The 25,396-nt window shown below is 31.8% G+C and overlaps 1 protein-coding gene across 1 annotated transcript in view; it reads left to right on the forward strand.

Moving 5' to 3' along the window:
- The first annotated feature begins 19,951 nt into the window (after window positions 1-19,951).
- The window catches only part of LOC139492928 (E3 ubiquitin-protein ligase rnf213-alpha-like), a 67,173-nt gene continuing 61,728 nt past the window's right edge, over window positions 19,952-25,396 (forward strand). The window contains exons 1-7 of the mRNA XM_071281077.1: window positions 19,952-20,100; window positions 20,649-20,731; window positions 21,189-21,322; window positions 21,731-21,823; window positions 23,102-23,254; window positions 24,288-24,448; window positions 25,066-25,288. Of these exons, the coding sequence (XP_071137178.1) occupies window positions 19,952-20,100; window positions 20,649-20,731; window positions 21,189-21,322; window positions 21,731-21,823; window positions 23,102-23,254; window positions 24,288-24,448; window positions 25,066-25,288 (996 nt within the window). The remainder of the gene's footprint in view (window positions 20,101-20,648; window positions 20,732-21,188; window positions 21,323-21,730; window positions 21,824-23,101; window positions 23,255-24,287; window positions 24,449-25,065; window positions 25,289-25,396) is intronic.

The raw sequence follows: 25,396 nt of genomic DNA on the forward strand, positions 1-25,396 counted from the left end.
AAATAATATTTTGTTTTGATAAAAACTGTCCCATTTTTACAAATAAAATAATATTTTGAGGTTCAATTTATCATATTAAAAAGGTTAACCGCACAATCAGCAGTAAGCATACACTACAAACTGCTCAGAGTCTGAATTGACCAGTTTTTGTGCTCGACCAGTAAAATCGAACACACATTTTACTCGACTAGTCTCGACATTGTCTCGGCTGTACTTAACTGTACTTTAATGTACTCGACTATGTCTGGACTTTACTTAATTAGTCTGATTCAGTACTTGATGATCTTTGTGTAGTCTGAAATGGTCTTGACCAATGCTCGACCTGTCTTGACTAGTCTCGACCTGTCTCGACTAGTCTTGACCTTCAAATTTAGTTTTGACTGGTGTAAATCAGCCCATCTAACTAAATTAAATATTGATCTTACAAAATTCAAGCTTATTAGGTAGTTTATTTTATTGCTGTGAAATGAAAGAATTTAATTTTACAATAGGTAAAAAATTAAATTATTATATAAATTCAGATAGGCATCTTTAATTTTTTTATAACTTTTTCTAATCAACTTGGATTTTCATCAAACTATGTAGCTATCTTAGATATATATTAAGCTTACTAAATCCCAGGTCATTTTATTTTTTCTTGTATTGCTGTCAAATTCAAGAATTAAATTAATCTATTTATTTTTTATCTATTTGTGTTACTAAGGAAGCTACCATTTAATTTCTACATGTTCAATGACTAACAACATGAACAAAAGTCTTACCACGGATATGATTCCACGCCTTTAAGAAGGTTGATCTTGAAAATAAAGTCCCTTTGAACTGGTCTTTAAATAAGGATTTCTGTGTATCGAAATCTTTAAGCTGAACACTTTGAACCTCTCCATCCACTCCTAAAACCTGAAATATTCAAATAAGTCAACGAAATGTATTGCTTGACCCTTATAGGTGTAATTTTGCAATAAAGATTAGTATTAACAAAAACCATAAAGCCTTGAACCTGGTCGCGTTCAGTTATATTTAGAAAAAAATATATGCTTTGCGAATTGATGTATATCATGTATTTAGGACGCCAAAATCTAGGACGCAATTACATCGGACATTTTAAGGGCAAACGTATTTACCCATTTCAAGGAAAATATTTGTAGTCAATTATAGTTAAAAGTACAATTGCATCAATGCCAATTTTACAACAACATAAATGAATTAATATCTTCCTTTTCTTAAAAATTGTTTCACCTTTTAAATTTTTCTAGCTATTGTAGTTTTCAAGATTATAGGAAAAGTTAGCTTACTACCAGTTTAATGCTTTGAACTCTGGTGGATAGCTTTCGCATTCGCATTTCCTTAAAAACGTAAAATATTGGTAAAACTCATCCTGTTACTGATAATTTGAGTATTTGTAACTTATGTGCAAATTGCGTATTGTTGATCATTTCTTGCTACATCTATTTTAGATGTTAAAATAATTGGTTATAACGCAAAAGTCATTACTATATATCATGTATATAGTGCTATAACTAAACTTCTAGATTTGATCTTTTCGGTAATGCATATATTGCCTTCATTATTATTTTTAATGTATCTTTTATAGTTACTGTAGACTATTTTGAAACAAAATGAAACTAGAGGCTCTAAAGAGCCTGTGTCGCTCACCTTGGTCTATGTGAATATTAAACAAAGGAAGCAGATGGATTCATGACAAAAATGTGTTTTGGTGATGGAAATGTGATTGTACATCTTACTTTACTGAACATTCTTGCTGCTTACAATTATCTCTATCTATAATGAACTTGGCCTAGTAGTTTCAGTGGAAAATGTTAGTAAAAATTTACCAATGACTACTAAGGACAATAACTCCTTAGGGGGTCGATTGACCATTTCGTTCATGTTGACTTATTTGTAAATCTTACTATGCTGAACATTATTGCTGTTTACAGTTTATCTTTATCTATAATAATATTCAAGATAATAACCAAAAACAGCAAAATTTCCTTAAAATTACCAATTCAGGGGCAGCAACCCAACAAAGGATTGTCCGATTCATCTGAAAATTTCAGGGCAGATAGATCTTGTCCTGATAAACAGATTAATTTTGCTCTAAATGCTTTGGTTTTTTGAGTTATAAGCCAAAAACTGCATTTTACCCCTATGTTCTATTTTTAGTCATGGTGGCCATCTCGGTTGGTTGGCCGGGTCACCGGACACGTTTTTAAACTAGATACCCCAATGATGATTGTCGCCAAGTTTGGTTTAATTTGGCCCAGAAGTTTCAGAGGAGAATATTTTTGTAAAAGTTAACGACGACGGACGACGGACGCAAAGTGATGGGTAAAGCTCACTTGGCCCTTTGGGCCAGGTGATCTAAAAAAGAAAACTTGTTAAATTCGTCAATTAAGAAAAATAAAACTTCTCGTTAACACATGACCAGTACTGAACCATTTCCGGTCATTATCGCACCCTGGTGGATAATGACGTTTAAAGTCTTTAACATTTCTAAAACAATAACTGAAACCAAGCAAAATGTACTTTCTTGAAAGTGAATTTTAATGAACTGTTGAAATTATAAGATTTATTGATTACTTGTTGGTGTTTAATGCAACTTTCATCACTTTTGGCTATAATATTATAGTGGATGTCAGCTTTTGATTGCCCAAACGCTAAAAATAATTGTCAATCAAAACTACAAAATGTATTGAAAAATGTAATTTTAAATTAGAAAAATGTGAAATTATAAAAAAAATCGTTCTCATTTTTTTCTGCATTGGCATAAGCCAAGACTAAGTTAACTTAAGCTACAGTACCTTTTAAAAAAAATCCTAATCCTCCAGGTATGATATATTTTATTTTTCCCCATTTGAAACGTCCAAGCACAAGATAAAAATCACCACTGTTTAATACAATGTCCCAACTTGCCATAATGAATATCCTACCAATGAGTGTTTAATTAATAATATGTTCACACTAATTTATACTTCTCACCCTAGCCTGCATGTCAATCACAGTAAAAATTTGACCCTTCTCTTGAAAACAGCCGGTATTTGACACGCCCACATCGGTCTAGATGTGTACTTTGAAATAATCGTCGATTTTATAATTCCACCATGGTTTTCCTAATTTAAAATGTGTTCTTTTTATTTCTTTCAATGCTTATGATATCCGATGCCGTATTTAGCGACAGCGAAGATGAGACAGAAAAGGGACAGGTATGTATAATTTTATTTCAACTTATTTTCAAATTAAAATCGTTATCATGGCGAATGTACGCATAATATGATATACACTTTATGAAAAAAAAGCAATAAAGGTTACGTTCAAGTGCGTAAACAAGAATTACCATTCCTTAAAACCACAAAGGAATTTCCAATATTGCAAACGTGTATTTTCAGCACATTTTTCATTCCACGCATGTATCTATTTTCTCCCCGAGTGTGATAGATATATGATATATGTACATGTGTACATTGTCGGAAAATATACAACTTATGTGTATGAGCATTCGAAACATGACGAAAAACTAACTTCGCCGAGCTTTTCTCAGACTCGTAGCAAGTACTTATATTTGTTTTCTCCGAAAATAAACGTATATTATTTTTATCCTGAAATTTACACCATTCACTTGAAATTTTAGTTGTATAAAATCTAAAAAAATTGTCCCTTATTTTTCAAAGAATTTGACATGTAGCTTAACGCGGACCCCAAAAATTAACTGTTACGTAAAAAAAGGAATATCCGCATTACCGCTCGTTCAATATGGAAGTCGGACAACAGAACATTAATTTGAACAAGTATAAATAAAGCAACAACAAAAATATTAGTGTACCTGTTGTTTGTACAATAGTTGGCTGATTGCAGGATAAAGGAAATATAATATAAGCGAATATACAAACACCGTTTAACTTTATTTAAAAACGTTGATCGATTAACTGATAATTGCATGCTTAACGTTTAGTTGCATGTTTTTGAAATACAAAAAAGTAGCAGTTTATACTGTATAGCTGTCCATTATTAAGTATCCTTCAAGGCAACGTATTTATTCGTATACTAGATAACATTTTACAAATAGAACTAGACAGATGCATCTTATACTATATAAGGGATCCTCCATTTAATTTTTATGGGGGGGAAGGGGGGGGGGGGTGCTAGGATGAAATTTGAAAAAAATAGGCAGGACAGGAGTTTTGAGTTAAAAAAAAAAAAAGGCAGGATGAGACACTTGCAAAAAAGTCAGGATGACAATTTATGTAAAAAAAGTCAGGATAAACTAAGAAAAAAAAAGCAGGACCGGATAAAGTGAAAAATAAAAAGGCAGGACAGAGATTAAAACTAAAAAAAAATGCAGGAAAAGATTTTTCATCCTAGCCCCCCCCCCCCCCCCCTACCCCCCCCCCCCCCCCCACCGTCAAGTTTTAAATGTGTCTAATGTAATTTTATTTTGTTTTAATCTTTAATGAGGTCTTAAATTATTGATGTTATTGCATTTGTCTATCGGTTGTCCTTAATTTGCACACAGCAACAGTTAAAATAAAAATAAGAATGGTTATGAATAAAGGAGGAATAAAGGTAAAACAATTAGACTGCCAAAATCATCCGTGAGCTAATATAAAAAAAAAGGGCATTGAAAATTTGGCGGGAAATCATTCTCTCTATATTTTTCATACATTTAACATTTGCACCTTTTTTCTTACAAAAACTTTTAAAAAAATAACAAGGATTTTATTAGATTTTTAAATAGAACTTTGTGTAATAACATTATGAAAATATATAAAAGTAGGGGTTAGCGGGCAAAATATTTTGGGAAAGTACATAGAAAAAACCCAGAGGATTTCGAATATCTTGCAAAAATCCTAAAAACAACATGAATAAACATCCTAAGACGCTTAAAAAACGTTTTACTCACTTACAATGTACAAACGATTTTTATGAATAAATGTATAAATACGAATAAGCATAGAGTATTACATGGTATTCATTTGTTCCGCTCTTTAACGAATGGCCAGTTTAGGTGCATGTATAATGAACCTATCTGGTTTTCCAGATTTTTGTATACTAGTATACATAATTGTTTATTTATGATTACGATAAAATAGCTCGTGTTTGTATCATAATATGTTTACTGTCTCAGACGCGAGATGTGGTAATGTTGTTATAATTTTTACTACAAGCTTTAACTTGAGTTTTCATCGCAGATAAAGATCAGTAATTTTACATTTACAAAGATTCGTTCGTTCATTAGAAACTATATTATCTCTGACATATATCAATACAATAACTAGTAATCGACTTGTCAATTGGTTTTACATTTTACATCATCTGAAAGGTGTATGCACTACACCACTCCTTTATTCAGCTACACAAGAAAGATCCCATGTGGTTTGATTCTTCAACTGCCCGGAAACGTTTAATATTAAATGATATCCGTGTTATAAAATGAATGAAAGCTAGTGTATATATGAGTGGTTTACTATTTTCGACTTTAAAACTATTTCCATTAAACAACCATCTATGATGCATAATACATGTAATACTGTGCTAGCTATCAAACACATACAAAACAAAAGCGTAAGAAAACTAACTATTATTTACGGTATTAAACTTTTTTCAGAGAAATTTTATCTATATAATATCATGGTAAAACAGCATAATTAATTTTTGGGATGTTTTATAGTAATTAGTCTAGATCTGATGTGTGACATGGCACAGTATTTAAAAAAAAAAAATGAACAGAACGACTGATGAAGATATTACATGTAAAGAATAAATATATGACGACATGTTTTTTTTTCATAACTATTACTTTTATGTATGCACGTTTTTTAAAATTAGTGTTATAAAATAGTTATTCTAAGTTAAATGTTGTTGGGTTTGTTTTTTTTTTGCGTAGATTTAACATAACAAATCACTGCATTGTGTGCAAAGTGGCGCAAAAGCATTACAATAAAGCGGTCGTAAGGATTTACAGGCTACCCGTAGGTCTTTAACAATGAGAAAAAAATATCACATACTATACTCATGGTCGATTCAACAAAACTTAATCTTCTTTTCTGTATTTTGAAAATATATATATTGAATAAAATTAAGGGATATCGAGATGAAAAATATGATCGAATGGAGCTATAGATTGTTTAAAAATAATTTAGATTTAAAAACTCGTTGGAAACGCTTTACTTCATTCAAAAAACAAATGCATACATTTTACGAACTGGACTCGACGATCTTTCAAATCGTTCCCTCAAGATACTATGTTGTTCCCACAAGATAAATATCTCGTTTCCTAAAGATGATATGTCGTTCCCTCAAGATGTTATGTTGTTCCCCCAAGATAGTCATCTTGTTCCCTCAAGATGATATGTCGTTCCCTCAAGAGATCATGTCGTTCCCTCAAGATATTATGTCTTTCCCTCAAGAAACGATGTTTTCCCCTCAAGATGATATGTCGTTCCCTCAAGATGCTATGTTGTTCCCTCAAGATAGTTATCTCGTTCCTTCAACATAGCAATATCAATACAATGTTAAAACTATGTTGAGGGAACAACATAGTATTTTGAGGAAACGACATAATAACATGAGGAAACGACATAACATCTTGAGGGAACAACATAGTATCTTGAGGGAACGACATAGCATCTTGAGGGAACAACATAACATCTTGAAGGAACAACATAGTATCTTGAGGGAACGACATAACATCTTGAGGGAACAACATAGTATCTTGAGGGAACGACATAGCATCTTGAGGGAACAACATAACATCTTGAAGGAACGACATAGTATCTTGAGGGAACGACATAATATCTTGTGGGAACGACATAGTATCTTAAGTGAACGACATAGCATCTTGAGGGAACGAGATAGCTATCTTGTGGGAAGGACATATCATCTTGAAGGAACGACATAGTATCATGAGGGAACAACATATTTTTTTTCTTTCATGTTCGCATTCTGCCACCGTAGTTTCATGACCAAACTACAATCTGAATGTTTTTTTTTTAATTGATATACATATTTAGACTAACTTAAAGACCTTATTGCTAAACAATTGATAATTCAATAAAAGGCTATTGTTACAGTTTTCAGTCATGATTTACCTCAAAATTTAGTGAGTCAGGGGCCTGGTTTTCGAAAGTATCTTATGACTAAGACATGTCTTATGATGGTCTTATGACATGTCATAGTCGTAAGATATGTTTTCGAAAGTGTCCTAAGTTACGAATTGTCATAACTTTTGTGGTAAACTTAAGACCCCTCGCGACATGACTTATGATGGTCTTATGATTGTAAACTAAAATTTTAATTACTTTTCATGTTTAATTTCATGTTAATTGCAATACAAATATTTGTTGTGTATCTCAGTTAGCTTAATAGTAAGGATTTTATTTTTCTCAACTACGTGAACTAAAATTTGAATCTCCTGCGACATATAATTTTGAATTCTTTTCTAATAGTCATGGTTTTGTATAATACATATACATATTACTTAGTTCCTAGTATAGTTAATAGAACCAGAGACATATATATGTCTCTGATAGAACTATATCAACGTATGTGCACGGGCATTTCGATAAGCGGGTACTCGATGTACCGAATCTAAAAAGTATTCACATTTAAAAAAAAGTATGATTATACACGAAAACGAAGTTCAAGTTTATTATTTATCACAAACTAATTTTTAACAAATTTTCAAGTCAAATATCAATTCCTTTTTATATAAAATTTCATGTCCATTATATGAAAGAAATAAAATATTCGTAAATATTAATATGTTCATACTTTTCATTTTAATTTTTATATTTATCACTTTTTAATCATTACTTAAAATATTAGAAAATATTGTTCACTTATGACAGTCATAAGAGCACCAAAGCTACGACTCTCTTAAGACAGCTTTGATTTACATCCTATGACATATCATACGATAGTCATACGATGATCATAAAATATGTCCTAAGATATATCTTATGACATATCTTATGATACTTTCGAAAACCAGGCCCCAGGACTCTAAATTTTTGTTGAATAATAAATGTTTGAATACAATATATATATATCTATCTTTATAAGCCTCTTTTCGTGCTTTTAGTTTGTGAGAAATAGTGAACAAAATTAATAAGAACAAATAACACATTATACGTTTTTAGTAAGTTTAGGTAATTTTTTTTAACATTATACTTTTGTAAACTCCATGGTATATAATGCTACTTTGATAAAATATAATCTCCAAAGTCATGAAATAGTAAATACAGAAATGGTTTGATCCTTTTGGTAATTCGGTATTTTACAGATAAATGCATGGATTCAATTTTACAGTCAACATTACGCTTTCAAAATGACAGCAGAAATCACTATTCCGTTGAAGCCTTTGCGATTTTTTTTTTATTTTCAAGCGTCATAAGTTTATTTGTCTCTATAGATTTGACCACAATGTTTATCTAGAAACAATATTTAACTTATTAAAACTGCAAGTATTCTGCATGTATGATTTATTTCTCATGCCATAGTTTATTAATTTAGAAATATTTACATAGCCATGCAGTAGTGAACAGACAATTTGTGTAGTAATCAATCCTCCTGAGAAAATAAAATGACCAACGATTGCATGATAGTTATTAAGTAATGTACGAGATAACTAATGACCGCAAAATCTGAAGTTTATCCCAACAAATTCCCATCTGCTAATTCCTCAATGTCTTGTTTCATGATTTACATGAACGATCAGATTCAGTATAATTATTTCCGGAGTTACTAACATGACTGACATGTTTAACCCCGCCACATTATTTATGTGTGTGCCTGTCCCAAGTCAGGAGCCTGTAATTCAGTGGTTGTCGTTTGTTTATGTGTTACATATTTGTTTTCATTAATTTTTTGACATAAATAAGGCCGTTAGTTTTCTCGTTTGAATTGTTTTACATTGTCTTATCGGGGACTTTTATAGCTGACTATGCGGTATGGGCTTTGTTCATTGTTGAAGGCCGTACGGTGACCTATAGTTGTTAATGTGTGTGTCATTTTGGTATTTTGTGGATAGTTGTGTCATTGGTAATCATACCACATCTTCTTTTTTATATTCTCACTAAACATGCTCAGTATACAATATATGTTATTTCAATTGAACACAACACTACTGCACAAAAACAAATGCAAAATAAAACCGCGAAGAGCCTTAGGCCGCCATCATCGTCATTGTATTTAACTAAAATATTTAAGTTATAATATGAAATCTACTTCAACATAATATGCTACGAAATGAGGCCTGTATGGTTTATTGCTTAGGGCTACGTAACGTTTTCCCTTGACCCAAAATTATCCAGTTATGCAGGGTTCTGTTCGAAGAATGAAACCAAAGTACTGAAATACTGAAAATCGGATGACCGCAAGTTCTTGTGAATGGTCCGAGAAGCACTTGTCTCAGAAAAAACCCCATATCTATACCTGAAAATGAGGTTTTATGTGCAGATATAATTTTTTTCTTGGACAAGTTCGTGCGTAGATAAATTAATGACAGGGAATTCATCCTCACCGTAATGACTATTCTATTGAAGTACGTGATACAAATCCGTATAATTACTCAGGTATATTATTGTTATATAGTATATTAATACTTGTATATTACAGTTACGTGTATTTTCATTGTATATCATTCTATTCTTCTATATTAATAATAGTGCAGTGCTAGTGCATGGTTGAGTTATCGTTGCTTAAGATTGCAAACGTTCTTGAGATATTCTACCGCATGCGTGTGCATATTTATTTTAAATGATTTTTCATTAAATGTTTATACGTATAACAAAACATTTTAATATTATTAATTTATCTTTTTAAAAAAAGTATGTGATGAGTATTCATTGAAGAAATGGAATATAAGTTTGCACTTGATGATGTCTTCATCATGTTTATAGATCGGTTCAAAAAACCAAAACGAATATTACGTAATGGAAATCTAGGCGATAGCAATACACCGGAATGCCCTCATCCGCTGTAAAAATTGATAATTTACAACACCTGGCATTCTTGACCTTGAAATACATTTTAAAGAAACTATATCTATACACACAGAAATACAAAAGTAGCTGTCAATCACAGCATGTATTCCGAGGATTTATTATAGGTGAAGCAATACGGCAAATAAGAAATATAAGTGGCCATAACAAATCAATAAACGATGTAACTAATGTCAAAGTGAAATTATTAGATAGGGGTTATTATAACGTCTAAATATGTGAAATAAAATTGAGAATGGAAATGGGAAATGTGTCAAAGAGACAACAACCCGACCAAATAAAAAAACAACAGCAGAAGGTCACCAACAGGTCTTCAATGTAGCGAGAAATTACCGCACCCGGAGGCGTCCTTCAGCTGGCCCCTAAACAAATATATGCTAGTTCAGTGATAATGAACGCCATACTAATTTCCAAATTGTACACAAGAAACTAAAATTAAAATAATACAAGACTAACAAAGGCCAGAGGCTCCTGACTTGGGACAGGCGCAAAAATGCGGCGGGTTTAAACATGTTTGTATTTATATTGATGCTTTTTATCAATTGACGTAGTGAACTATTACAACAAAACAAATCGAAACAAAAAAAATATTCGGTTTTAATGATCTTTAAAAACTAAATATAACCCATATACATGTATACGTAAGATTAAGAAAAGTAAGTACTAAGTAAGTAAATTTTGTTTAGGGTCGGCTTATATATACACAATAACAGACAAAACATGAGCTCTGACTACTGATGCTAAATTTGGTTGATTATGATATAGGGAATTACTGAAGCAGGACCGGAGCGGGCCCCCTCTTAGGCAGTCAGTGGGCCCCGGCTTGTGAAAAATTCTGGATCTGCCACTGATCAATGGTATAGTGTTTCATGTATACAAACCTTTGGATATGATAATTAGGTGCAAATGTCAAAATAATCGGATTTATAGCATCTATGACTAGCATCAGTGGAAATACTACATTAGAATAATAGAGATTAATTAGTTTGACAAATAGCTAATGCATTTACAAGTCGACTGTGGTTTAACCGCATTAAAAATAAATACTGGCATCTGATTTGTTTCAGATACTTCTGATATTATCAAGCAAGTGATAATATGAACCCATAATTGATATTTGAATTTATCAACTATTATATATCATGTAGCAAGAAATTTTAACCTATTCCAGCGGCCCATTCCTGTCACTCATTGCATAGTAAGTGCCCACTCTCCACCCCCGAGTAAACTTAAAGCATATCTTACGATATCATTTTATTAATGATTTTATATTAGACATTGACCATTCATTTTTTGTGGAGGTGGAGGCGGCAAGAACTTTTTAAATAATTATTGTGGGTTCCCATTGAAAATAACAGGATTTAAAAACAAAATTGTTCATATTGAGATAAAAATCGAATGTCGAAAAAAATGATAGTCCGAGAATCAAAAATTCCTTAACACGCATGATAGTAACTACTTTCACAACGAGAGGATTTCCCTCAATAATCGTGGTTAATCCTTTAATAACAGATAGAAACTATTCCAATCAAAATGTACAAATGCATTAATTATTTTGTTTATATAAAAGCTTTAAGAAGTAGGCACTTCACATCGGTGTTAATATTTACGCACCCAGTGGCAAGTTGTCATAAATCACGCACTATGAAGCTGGGGTTATAAAACGATTTTTTTTTGCCACAGACATTTTATGAAGATAATATGGTATTCAAAATTAAAACTATGATTAATTTAATTGATCGATGTGTGCAGCCGATATGTTTTATTACTAGATGCTTCGTTCACTCTGCATTGTCATAAAAGGAAAATTAACATAGTTTACTCAGACCTAATAGGCCTCAAAAGAATTTTCTACTCTTTGCGTGATACTTTTTTTATTGCATAATTGATAGGCATGGGATATACTTTTATTAAGTACAAATTGCGTTAAAAAAAGCAACAGCAACCTATATTTTTTTTTTACTAAAACATACTACAATTTTCTTTAATACGGTTTCGTTCTTAAAATCAACATTCAAAGGCTGCCTAAGACATGTACTAAAAAAAAATGGCGATGGTCAGTTTATTTTGCTGTTGAGCATAGTTTACAAAGTCATTGCATATCGGTTTTCTTTAATAAAATAAAATAAATATATTTGGGCTAGTGAACAGGATAAAGAAGAAAAAACGGATTACTTTTGAAAAGTCACAAAATACATTCTCATGTTGTACCGTTGTACCACTGCCCCAGGTTAGGGGAGGATTATGATCCCGTGAACATGATTACCCACCCCCCACCCCCCCATTATGTATGTATGTGCCTGTTCCATGTCAGGAGCCTGTAATTCAGTGGTTGTCGTTTTTTTATGGGTTACATATTTGTTTTTATGAATTATGACATGTGAGAAGCAAAATGTATGTTTAACACGCATATTCATTAGAATATTTTTTGTATGGAGCGCGAGAGGGTCAAAAAGCGGAATTGAGTATTGTGTTATTCAAAATCAATTTCTCGACCATGCTTTCATGGCATCACTTAAGTATTGGCAGGCACACCAGCAGCTGCCCTTAGTCAATGCACTACTGTTGTGGCCACAAAAAACTTGTCCCGTGTTGACGTAAAGCGAATGTAGCGCTCCTCCCTTGACGATGGTTGTTTTTGGTCTACGACATATTGACCTATCCAGTGCTGTTTGTTGATAACTGTTTTTTAGTCTATAAACTGTTGACTTATGCACATTAAATCGATCCACTACGTCAGTAACACTCATGCAAGCATCAACCATTCCAAGAGCCATCTGACGGTCATTTTCGGAGAGGCCTGGTTGACGCCCCATGCAATTTTTTCAAACGTTTATGTGTTTTTCTTACCAATGGTGTGTTTCTGAACGTTAGTGCAAAAACAAATTAAATTTCGTCTTAAAAGTACAGGTACAGAAGGTAAAACATCAATTACACGCGCAAAGCTAAAATGGCGCAAAATCAATCACCTGGAAAAAAGTACGACTGCTTAAAAATACAGGTAATACTAAGGATTATATCAATGATGTTTATTAAAAAAAAATCCAGAAACAACCAAAAAAATTAAAAAAAAAAGTGTTGCTAAACTTTTTTGGCTCAGTATAGGTTAATTTAATTATTAAGGAATTGTTTAATCATGTCATTGTTTTAATGTCATTTACAATGATTATTTTATTTGACGACACATTTGTTCTGCTATTTTACACACGATTATCTCTGCCTTTGCCTTTACCTGTATTGATTTATTTGAAATAGAAAAGCATGTATTTCATAATCATAAATGATAAATTTATAGAAACCACCATTGCAGAGTGCTGGAATGTGACAAGAGTTCAATGCCACCAAATATTACAATTATAGATCACCACACAGCCTTCAACAATGAGTAAAATCAATGTCCATAATCAGCTATAAATATTACAAAACAACAATGCAAATATAGAACAATTCAAACTAGAAAATTTCAAATAGCCCTCAGTAGAAATGATCCGAAATAGTGCGATACACAGATTATCAGTTTTGTGCATACATAATTATATTGACTGAAAAGATTCACATTATGACTGACTAAATTATGCTATTACTAGATAGTAATATCTATTAAACCGATTATCTTTACTTTTCCACTTTAAGGATGAACTACATATTAAGTTCATGGTTAATCATGAAGAGACATAAAAAAAGAAATATCATTTTTTTTTGGTTATCTGTTAGAAGTCAAGCCTACTAAAATGGTACAGCCTCGGTGGTTTAGTATTCTTATAGAATATTTTGCATTATAATTGAATATAAAATCTATGAAAAATTTATATGTGTTTACATGCATACGTATGTGTTTAAGTCGACTTCTGCGGGTGTCTGGGACATTCTTAATACAATGTATCTTGATATACAAAAAGCAACATGGATTTCAACCAATATTTTGTCTTTTCATAATTAATATCGAAGTTTAATTCGGTTATGTTACAAATATAGCATATACCATACCACATCAAGAAGGGGGAAAACATTACAACTACGATGACAAAACAACTAGAAGCAACACGGTAGGGAGGAATAACACATATTAGTGTGTATGTTCATTGGACATACTGTACTTGCTAAGGCAGTATTATATACTTGCAATTATTTTAGTCAGCTACAGCTATTTAGTGGACAACAAACTCCTGTTTTGACACATCAAGTAATGAATGAGCAAGATAAATAAAATAACATGTTTATAATTTTTGCAGGGTGGAACGTTGCCTCCAGTATTGTATATTCAAGCGGACAACTGCTGGCGGGAAAACAAAAATAAATATGTTTTATCGTTTTGCGAGTTACTGGTGCACATGAAAGTATTTCAAGAGGTAGACATTTGATATCTTATAGCCCACAGTAATCATACTACTGTTAGATAATAGAATTCGTATCTAAAAAAATTCAGGGAATACAATCATGACAATGGACACACGTATTTTTATGCCCCACCTACGATAGTAGAGGGGCATTATGTTTTCTGGTCTGTGCGTCCGTTCGTCCGTTCGTCTGTTCGTCCGTCCGTTCGTCCGTCCCAGTGTTCGTCCGTCTGTCCCGCTTCAGGTTAAAGTTTTTGGTCAAGGTAGTTTTTGATGAAGTTGAAGTCCAATCAACTTCAAACTTAGTACACATGTTCCCTATGATATAATCTTTCTAATTTTAATGCCAAATTAGAGTTTTTATCCCAATGTCACGGTCCACTGAACATAGAAAATGAAAGTGCGAGTGGGGCATTCGTGTACTGAGGACACATTCTTGTTCCTACTGAATTGATCGGTGATTCCTCCTACCATTGTTATAAGGGTCGTATCATTATGTATTAACATGAATAACTGTATCCAAATGAACATGATGAATAAGATATAATAAAGAGAGAAAATATACCGACGGAGAATCATAATGAAAAGTCGATTAAAATAAATCATCTCAATATTCAACAGTAAAACAACTAAGACAAACCATTACATAAAAATATAAAGTAACTCCAATACCACCGGAAAACTCGGTTAACAGCTCCTCGAGGGACACCCGTCGTATTTTTAGACTAACTGAATTCATGATATGGAACACCGTCCCTGAAATAATGTATCAAGTGTAATATATAAATACTCCACATACATCCACTATCATGACTGTCGCAATATTGCTTCAGAGAAATGTCAAAACAATTAGCAAAAGAATGCACATACAAGAATCGTAATGCGGACAGTTTTAAAATATAAATCAATATATAATTTGATAGAATTTTTTATGAAAATATTTTTTTTTGCAGGTTCACCTTTCTTTTCTGTCTGTTGGACACACACATGAGGATATTGACGCCGGTTTTCAGCAAAATAGTAGATTCCCTCCGTCGAAATGACGCAGAAAAAATCCCTGAGCTTTTGGATCTCTTACCAAATCCAAGCAACTTAATTTGGCAATACGATATTAGGAACTGGCTTCAACCATTTATTGCTGATGTACGGAAACATATCAAGCCATTACATTATAGATTTACAATGGATGAAGTATCTAATAAGATTAAACTGTGTTACAAATCCAATCATGTGGGGCCTTGGAAGATTTCAACAAGTGGAATGTTCATGTTTAACGATAAAGGTGAAGTAGAATTGCCAAAGGGTGTACCAAAAGTATCCACGCCAGTTTTTGACAAAATATTTATCGAAAAAATTGAAAGTGGAATTAATGACTGGAAATGTCTCTTCACGGATCAAATGTCAAACGCGTTGTCTTTGCTTGCTAATATCACTGAGAAAACTAAATATTTATCTTCTTTTCAAATTAAATATTTTTCATTTGAGCAAAACATCTGGACGTTTTATTAGCAAACTCAACTCGAAATCGGTAATTGACTACTTTATAATATTTATTTGTTTTTCTTTAATCATCAACTAACAACATTTAAGGTCGAAATCAATCGTTTTTTTATTTATTTTCAGGAAATACGAAGAACATGACAACTAGACGCACCATATATAGCTCATATGTATATGGCTATATATGTCAAAAGAAACAGATATTTTATTCTATAATACAGGAACTAATAGAACTCATTTTCTTTTTTTATTTGATTTGTTATATACATGAGGTATCATATTTGTTGTGGCTATTTTACCTAGCAGTTGAACAACATATGGTTTCAACAGCAACAGAACAATTATGTTTTATTCAAAATAATGTGCATGCTTTAATATGTAATTTTCAAGAGTTTAAATTTTCTACTTGTGCTGTACTGACATTACACAGTTTGTAATTATGTTTTCTCTTGAAAAAACATTGATTTCTATCTCGTTTACTTTCCTTTAATTTGATGGATACACGAATACGTGGTAGCGTGATCACCTCGAGCGCGAGAGGTCGTAGTTTGGAACCCAGCTGGATGAAAACGGAGACTTTAGAATTTGTATTTGTTGCTTCTCCGCTTAGCACGCAGCATGAAGGAGTTTGATCAAATGATTGATTGGCTCGAAGTTTTTCTGTATGTTGGACACACACATGAGGATATTGACGCCGGTTTTCAGCAAAATAGTAGATTCCCTCCGTCGAAATGACGCAGAAAAAATCCCTGAGCTTTTGGATCTCTTACCAAATCCAAGCAACTTAATTTGGCAATACGATATTAGGAACTGGCTTCAACCATTTATTGCTGATGTACGGAAACATATCAAGCCATTACATTATAGATTTACAATGGATGGAGTATCTAATAAGATTAAACTGTGTTACAAATCCAATCATGTGGGGCCTTGGAAGATTTCAACAAGTGGAATGTTCATGTTTAACGATAAAGGTGAAGTAGAATTGCCAAAGGGTGTACCAAAAGTATCCACGCCAGTTTTTGACAAAATATTTATCGAAAAAATTGAAAGTGGAATTAATGACTGGAAATGTCTCTTCACGGATCAAATGTCAAACGCGTTGTCTTTGCTTGCTAATATCACTGAGAAAACTAAATATTTATCTTCTTTTCAAATTAAATATTTTTCATTTGAGCAAAACATCTGGACGTTTTATTAGCAAACTCAACTCGAAATCGGTAATTGACTACTTTATAATATTTATTTGTTTTTCTTTAATCATCAACTAACAACATTTAAGGTCGAAATCAATCGTTTTTTTATTTATTTTCAGGAAATACGAAGAACATGACAACTAGACGCACCATATATAGCTCATATGTATATGGCTATATATGTCAAAAGAAACAGATATTTTATTCTATAATACAGGAACTAATAGAACTCATTTTCTTTTTTTATTTGATTTGTTATATACATGAGGTATCATATTTGTTGTGGCTATTTTACCTAGCAGTTGAACAACATATGGTTTCAACAGCAACAGAACAATTATGTTTTATTCAAAATAATGTGCATGCTTTAATATGTAATTTTCAAGAGTTTAAATTTTCTACTTGTGCTGTACTGACATTACACAGTTTGTAATTATGTTTTCTCTTGAAAAAACATTGATTTCTATCTCGTTTACTTTCCTTTAATTTGATGGATACACGAATACGTGGTAGCGTGATCACCTCGAGCGCGAGAGGTCGTAGTTTGGAACCCAGCTGGATGAAAACGGAGACTTTAGAATTTGTATTTGTTGCTTCTCCGCTTAGCACGCAGCATGAAGGAGTTTGATCAAAGGATTGATTGGCTCGAAGTGATAATGCTATGTCCGTTTCGGTGGACTGTTATCTTATGAACAACGTGACGGTTGTCACATGTGAAGCAGTATTTTCTTCCCTTTCGGAGTTGCCGAGATCACCCCAAGCTTTTGGTGGGATGCGTGTTGCTTGTAGGTTTTTATTTCTTTGACGTTTCTTCCTCACTATTGTTTGTCTTTTCTTTTGTAGCCATGGCGTTAGTTTACTTTCGATTTATGAGTTTGAATGTCCCTCTGGTATCTTTTACTCCTCCTTTATGAATTAGCTTGTTGAAAATCCGACTCTGCGTGTGGTTCAAGTGAAAAGTAAAGTTATTTTTCATGTTACATTAACTTGTTCTTGTCCTGAATATGCATATTTATTTCCCACTGGACAGTGCGAATCACCAAGATTCATCTTTTATTTCGTATTTGAATGTTTCAAAGTCATTTAAAGTCTTGCACATGTACATTAGTTAGTGTTAATTATGACCTTCAAATCTAAGGCCCGCTATCTAACTTTGCAAAAAGAATTTAAAGCAGTATTTTCATTAGCTTGACTTGTTTGCAATATAAAAAAAAATCAGTCGAAAAGTGCATTGAGAATCACACTGCTTTTCCAAGCTTCACCTGATAAATGTTCGTCATTTTTATATTCAAGATTGACATTTTTAGACGGAAAGTAAATCTTTGCAAAATGCTGTAGAAATGGATAAATACACATAATGGGGACATTTCCCCATTCCATGTATATTTTTTATTTCTTCGACATAGAAAATGACCAATTACACAGCTTGTTTTAAAGATTATTTTCATGTGGGGAAATTTCCCCAATATTGTTAAGTGTTCACGTATGTGTTGTCTTCCTGTATGGATGTTTTCCCACTACTTGTAATTTAATGGGGAAATTTCCCCATTTCGTATTCTTTTATCACCATATTGAAAGTCATATTTAATTTGGGGATATTTCCCCACTTTATTCATGATGTTAATTACAGTTACTTACACATACTTCTCAAACTTATAATTATATTTGAAGAAAAGTGGGGATATTTCCCCAGTCTGAAGGTCTTTTTTCTGGGGATATTTCCCCAGTCTAAAGGTCATTTTATTCCGGGGATATTTCCCCATTTTCATTTATTTTTAAATTCATTATGATAATAGATGAGGAAAAATTTCAATGAGTTTCATCATTCTTTGTTGCTGCATGGATATAAAGTTAACATCAGGTGTAATTCTGGATAAATTTTCACTAATTTTTAGCAACGGAATCGCCTCGCTTCTTCAAATAAAGATGTTTTTTACAATAAACGTTGACAATCTTTTTGTTTACCGAATTTGAAACCACACTAAAAAGAGAATAAAATAGATTTTCTCTTTTTCAAATAGAACGCGTTACATATGTTTCCATATTGGTCAGTCGTCAGAAAAAATGTTTAGATGAATGATTTTTTCAGGACAAGAGGGTATTACCTATACTGAGATATAGAATACAAAAATATAATATAAGTATGCAAGTTACGATCCAATACTCGATTAATGAACAATTTGCCTTTACTTGTTTTACCTTGCAACAAAAATGCGGTGATAGTTTCATAAAGATAAATAGATACAGGCAATTAATTAAGACTAATAGATTATTTTAAATTGACAAGGATAATTTAACGGCAAACCTTTTGATAATCATAATATAAGCGAATCAAAATTTAAAAAATACCAACACCAGTGTTAAGTTTGTAGTGAATCGATAAACCTTATAAAATCTAGTCCATGGACTGTAGAATGTTACGATTTACCAAATCATCAACTTTAGAAATTTAAATGGAATTTCTGGTGTGACATTATCAAAGGTTTTTCAATCATTTTTTTTCAATCTGAATAATGCGTTGGAATTTTGAGGGAACCGGTTACAGATAATTTAATTTGTTTTAGAGAAAGTGTTCATCATGAACAAATTATTTTTACTATGATACGTCCGGGTCTAGGACAGGCTTATAAAAATATGAACAAAGGAAATAAATAACACCTTTACCATACTTAAACAGCACATAAACTTAATATCACATTAAAGTATGATAATACATAGCAATCCAAAGCTTTCTTTTTTTTATAATTCGTCATTTGATATTTGAAATATCATTTTCAAGAATTGTTCTTCTTGGTATTAAAAGGTACATGGTGGCACTACATCAGCAGACATATTTAGACAAGTCAAGAAAGCCGAAGATATTGCGAGAAAAAATGCTGAAATTATACGAGAGCACAAAAATCTGCATACCTTTAAACATATGGATACTGTGCTATTCTTTGATGAGGCTAATACCACTGAAGCTATAGGTGCTATAAAGGAAATTATGTGCGATAAGACTTTAAAAGGGCGACAAATTGAAATACATCAAAGACTTAAAATTGTTGCAGCATGCAATCCATACCGAAAGTAAGTATTCAATATTGAAGTTAATTGTATTTTTCTTTAAGACATTTTCGTTTGTTTCATATATGTTGTCATATTTGTGTGTGTTGGCTGCAAAGGTCATTACTGGAAGTAATATAAATGATTACTCACATACTGTTCCTGTTAAGATACATCATAAGTGTCAACACGAAACTAACTAGTATGCATATAGTTGATATTAGTAAAATATGTATTACTTGAAAACATTTGTTTTATAGTTGTTTAGACATGAGAATATTTATTTATGAAATTTATTTCATAAGGTGGTAAATCGTTTGAAAACGCCATTAAATAAATGAGATGTATTGATATAATGGAAACACAACAAAGCAACTTAATTCTGCGTCAGTTTAAAGTCATTATAACTAAATTAGTCTTATAAAGCAACAGTTTATTTTTTAACATCTAAGAATTAAAATGATTGAGTTTCATGTACACGCATTTGTCAATTATGTAAATGCACCGTTTTAGGACAATAATAACATAACAATTATCATTACTTTTTCCAAAATTGTGTTTTTGAATTTTAGACATTCCGATGAGTTAATAAAAAGATTAGAACAAGCAGGCCTCGGTTATCACGTGGATGCTGACAATACAAGTGACACATTAGGTAAAAGACTAATTGAGAGACATTAAAGGATATGTAGTAGCCATGACTGGCAGATAAGACATATATTAACATGATTATTACCTCAAAACCGATCTCTATCTGAAAAAATATATTAATAAAAAAAAAAATAGATGTGTCATAACATCTCGGATAGATAGTTCACTTCAACAGCACGAAAATAAATACAAAGGAAAGTACGAGTTTCTCTCTCATTGGTAAATTATACTTAGAGTATTTTCTAATTGGAAAAATGATGATTTACATTTAAGCATCAACAGTGTTGTGAAGTACGTTTCCTTGGTAATATTATACAGCATAATTTATATGATAAGTGTTGTTTGACATTAGAAGGTACTCAAGTTAAAAAAGTAACAAATGCAAGTATGTTAAATAAAACAAAATATCATTTTAATTTCACCAAAATTGAAAAATATTTTGTCTAATATATAATTTAAAGGACGAGTTCCAATGCGACGCTTAGTATACAGGGTTCAGCCATTACCACAGAGTATGCTTCCTCTCGTTTGGGACTTCGGACAGTTGAATATAGTGGTAGAGGAATTGTACATCAGGCAAATGGTTATTAGGAAAGTAAGCAAGGCTATGAGTAGTATTGTTATCATATAAATATATTTTACCAAGTTCTATTTTAATCGCTAGTGTTCCTTGCAAAACCTTAATATGAATCACTCAGTACCAAAGTGTGAATCAAATTAATGAGCACGATTGAATGCTTCGATTTTGTAAGAGTTTTCAACTATGCACTTGAGGATGACATTCATGCATGAAGCATATTTGTTCTAATAAATATACCTACCAGACAACTCAAACTATACATGTCATGAGAAAAAAATCCGGACTTTTAAAACGTTTCATTTATGTCATCAAATTAAACAAATTGTTAACGTTATTTTAAAAAGGATTGTTAATTATGTAAATTTATCGTGTGATTATTCAAATAAGAAAAGTATGTTAATGAAGCTGAATACCTTATTTCAGATGAATGATCGTCAGATTCCTCGCTTGACAGACCTTGATCGAGTGATTAGTAAAATTTTAACAGTATCGCAAGAATTCATGAGACAACAAGAGGTAGCTGCATTTCATATTTGCCTTAGAGAAGTGGTAGAAATGATAAAAAAAAATTAACTTGAAAGCATGAAGTCAGATTAGATGTTTCATTGTCACATTTTTTATTTGTCTATTGAAAATTTTAACACTTCAAGTAACAATATTTCTACTTAAAATTACGTTGTACACACTTTCTTTGGATGTCCAAATTCCGTTTGGAAATTATACATTTAGTGTGTAAAAAAGTTCTTTTGGTGTATTTGCATTGCATGTATGAAAATTGATTTGACTAAATAGAGATGTGAAACATTTAACCAAGATTGAATGAAGAATTGAAGAATTGATGTTGAACCAATGTTTGCTATACTTATTTTTTCCATTTACACAATTCATTATTGCTGTCAATATGGACTTCATTTAATGTCAGAACGAATTTGGAATTATAGTTCTAAAATATAATCTAATCTGGTACATCATTGGATTGCTGAAAAATTCTCTATATAAGCTCAAATATTTCTTGACTGAATAAAGGAAACACAGCTTACCACACAGCCGATACACGAATAGGTGTTTTTACTTCTTCCGTTGGCCTGTTACTATATTCTTTGACTGTCCAATCTCCACCATTTTCACGTGAAAATTCACAGAGATTGATTTTTTTTTATATCCAGTCAATTTTAAAAAGAATATAATTAAAAGATAACACAAAAAAAACAATGATTCAGCATGCTTTACACTCTAATCCGATCATATTTGTTTTTATTTTAGGATAACAGAATTTGTCACACCATTTTGTTTTCATTTAAAACCGTTCGTTCTTTATATCTTGCCGGTATTTCAATCTGAATTACGAAACTGCTGACCAAACGAATTTTTTATTGGATAACTAGCTTAACAATGTGTGCAGATTATAACATTTACTTCTGCACACATCAATTTTTGATGGACTATTAATAATCCTCCTAAATGGTATGGTTTAATCTAGAATATACGATCATAAAATTGTTTGGAAAAAGTTAAAATATACGATCATAAATTTGTTTGGAAAAAGTTTGAAAATGGTACAGTTGCTCATTTGAAAATATATAATTTATTACAAATTATACATAGAAATTTCCCAGAATCGTTTATTCATAACTTGGTTGGGGAGAACAATGAAAAATTAACAGTAGAGGAGGACATGATGTACAAACTATATGCACGAATAACATGTTTATGTTTATTATTATTTTCGTTTTCAAAATTTATAATCTTCTCTTATATACTCCTTATCATGCATCATACAAATACTAATTGCAGGATGAATGTAGTTTTGTTAGTTTACGTGACGTTGAAAGAGTTTTAGATGTAATGAGCTGGTTCTACAAAACAACTTTCGATGAAGACCACTTTCTCCGGTCCAGCGATAGCGAAGACAGTAGTGATGAAGAAGATATGTTTATTGAAACGAATGTATGATTTAGCAAACCATGTCTCCAGTTTACAGTGTTTTTGTCCCTAGTTATCGTATCCCGCCTTCTAGTTAACTTGTAAAATTGTCATGAAAACTCCAAATATTCAGATTCTTTGACAATAAATACGCTTAACCAGAATACCAAGACCTCTCCAACGTACCATATGTTTTTCCTGTTACGTCTTATCCTGTCCATATGGTTTTTTTCCATAAAGGTGTGTCCCAATTCAAAAATAATAAAACATAGTGATTGAACATACCTAGAGGGCAATCAAAAACCATAAGCCGAATGAAAGCAGACATCACCATGCTATCAAACGATAACATAACACTAAAAAGAATACAAATGATCGAGCACTACAAACTAAACAAAAAGTGAAGATTAACGCATCTGTCATGCCTATCCCGAAAGGGTAGACAGTTAATGTTCCTTTCGTTGGAAACTGAAAGAGTCGAGTATAGAATTCTGGCTACAAAAAGTGTATATTTCTGGTCATTTTTATAATAAAGATATTCAAAGTAAGGACACTCAATTCAAATTTGCTTTTGTGCAACATTTGAAAGTTACATTAACTTTGTCATTTCAATTTGTGTAAGTACATTATGGCCTCGTTACTACTATTCAAGAAAGAATTATATAGGAAAACAAGCAATATAACATATGGACATATATATGTATATTTCCTCCTTATGCAGTAGTCTGGCTTCAAAAAAAGTACTGAAAAACATGCGATAAATTTCACAAAATTTCACAAAATTATAAAAAAATAGTTAACAAATATGAGCTACACAAATAATGCACCGCCCCAACAACACAAAATTTTATATCTACAAAAAAATCACAGGTATAAACATACATTCGTCTACAACAAAGAGTGTATTTCATTGGACAAACGTTACAATACACGCCTCTCTAGTGTTAACATTGTTAAACAAAAGTCTGATTTTATCACTCTTTCTCTTTTTAAAAAAAAAATGTGACATTGTTTGTACATTTATTGCTGCTATAATTATATTTCCTTATACTTTTAGCCTATTTGCCATGTAACGAGATCTCTTGTTTTGGCGTTAGGAGTTTGCTACCATTCATGTTTGAGAAAAAGAGCTGAATATAGACAAAGGATAGCTAGATACTTTAGCAATCCTTTGAACTTACCAGGAGGTGCAAATCAAATTGAGGAAGAAATAATAAGGTATAAGATTCAGGATTGTATATTTATTGATTAAATGTCGGACTAAGTGGCATGATTTCGTACGTTGTTTTGCATTACATTTTATACAACGTGACATATTCACTGTGATTTACTTCAAGCTGCAAAGATTAGCTACTATTTTTCTTAGTTTATGTGACATGAATTTTAACAATTGTTTCAGTAGTGTACAAATATTAAATATATCGAAATATGCATACTTGTGACAAAAACACTAGTCAATTGTGTTAAAGAACGTTAAGTAAAGTACAACAACCAAATTCAGTATGCGCCTGTACCGAGTCAGGGGCCAATTTTGTGGTTGTCGTTTGTTGTTGTTTATTCTATTTGGTGTTCGTTATTTGTTTTATATACCAATTAGGCCTTTAGTTTTCTCACTTGAAAGATTTTTACTTTTGCCATCACTAAACCGATAATTGTTCACTCTGGTCAGTGTTTGTATTTTAGATCTATCAATCAATAACTGTATCTAGATTTAAAATAATAGAATAAATTTTGTTTTGTCTGGTATAGTTTGCAATATCGATAACATTACCATTCTTTCTTGTTCAATAACGATCTTTATTTTAAGATTTTATCGATTCAGTGTCTATTTTTAGATGTCAGACTGCATTTCTCAACCATATTGAATTGGCAGATAATATAGCAAAGAATCAGGCATTAAGAGAAAATGTGTTCATGATGATTGTATGTATAGAGTTGAGAATACCAATGTTTCTAGTTGGAAAACCAGGAAGTTCAAAGTCGCTGGCAAAAACCATTGTAGCAGACACCCTGCAAGGAAATGCTTCTCATCACGAGTTTTTCAAAAGTTTCAAACAGGTATTTATATTAGTTATCGTTGTAAAATTTAATTTCTCAATCGATATTATATTTCATTCTTGCATATTTCAATAATAATGGCATATAAATTCAATTCATAAGAATGGA

This window comes from Mytilus edulis, chromosome 10 (assembly GCF_963676685.1).
Source record: "Mytilus edulis chromosome 10, xbMytEdul2.2, whole genome shotgun sequence".
Classification (NCBI taxonomy): Eukaryota; Metazoa; Mollusca; class Bivalvia; order Mytilida; family Mytilidae; genus Mytilus; species Mytilus edulis.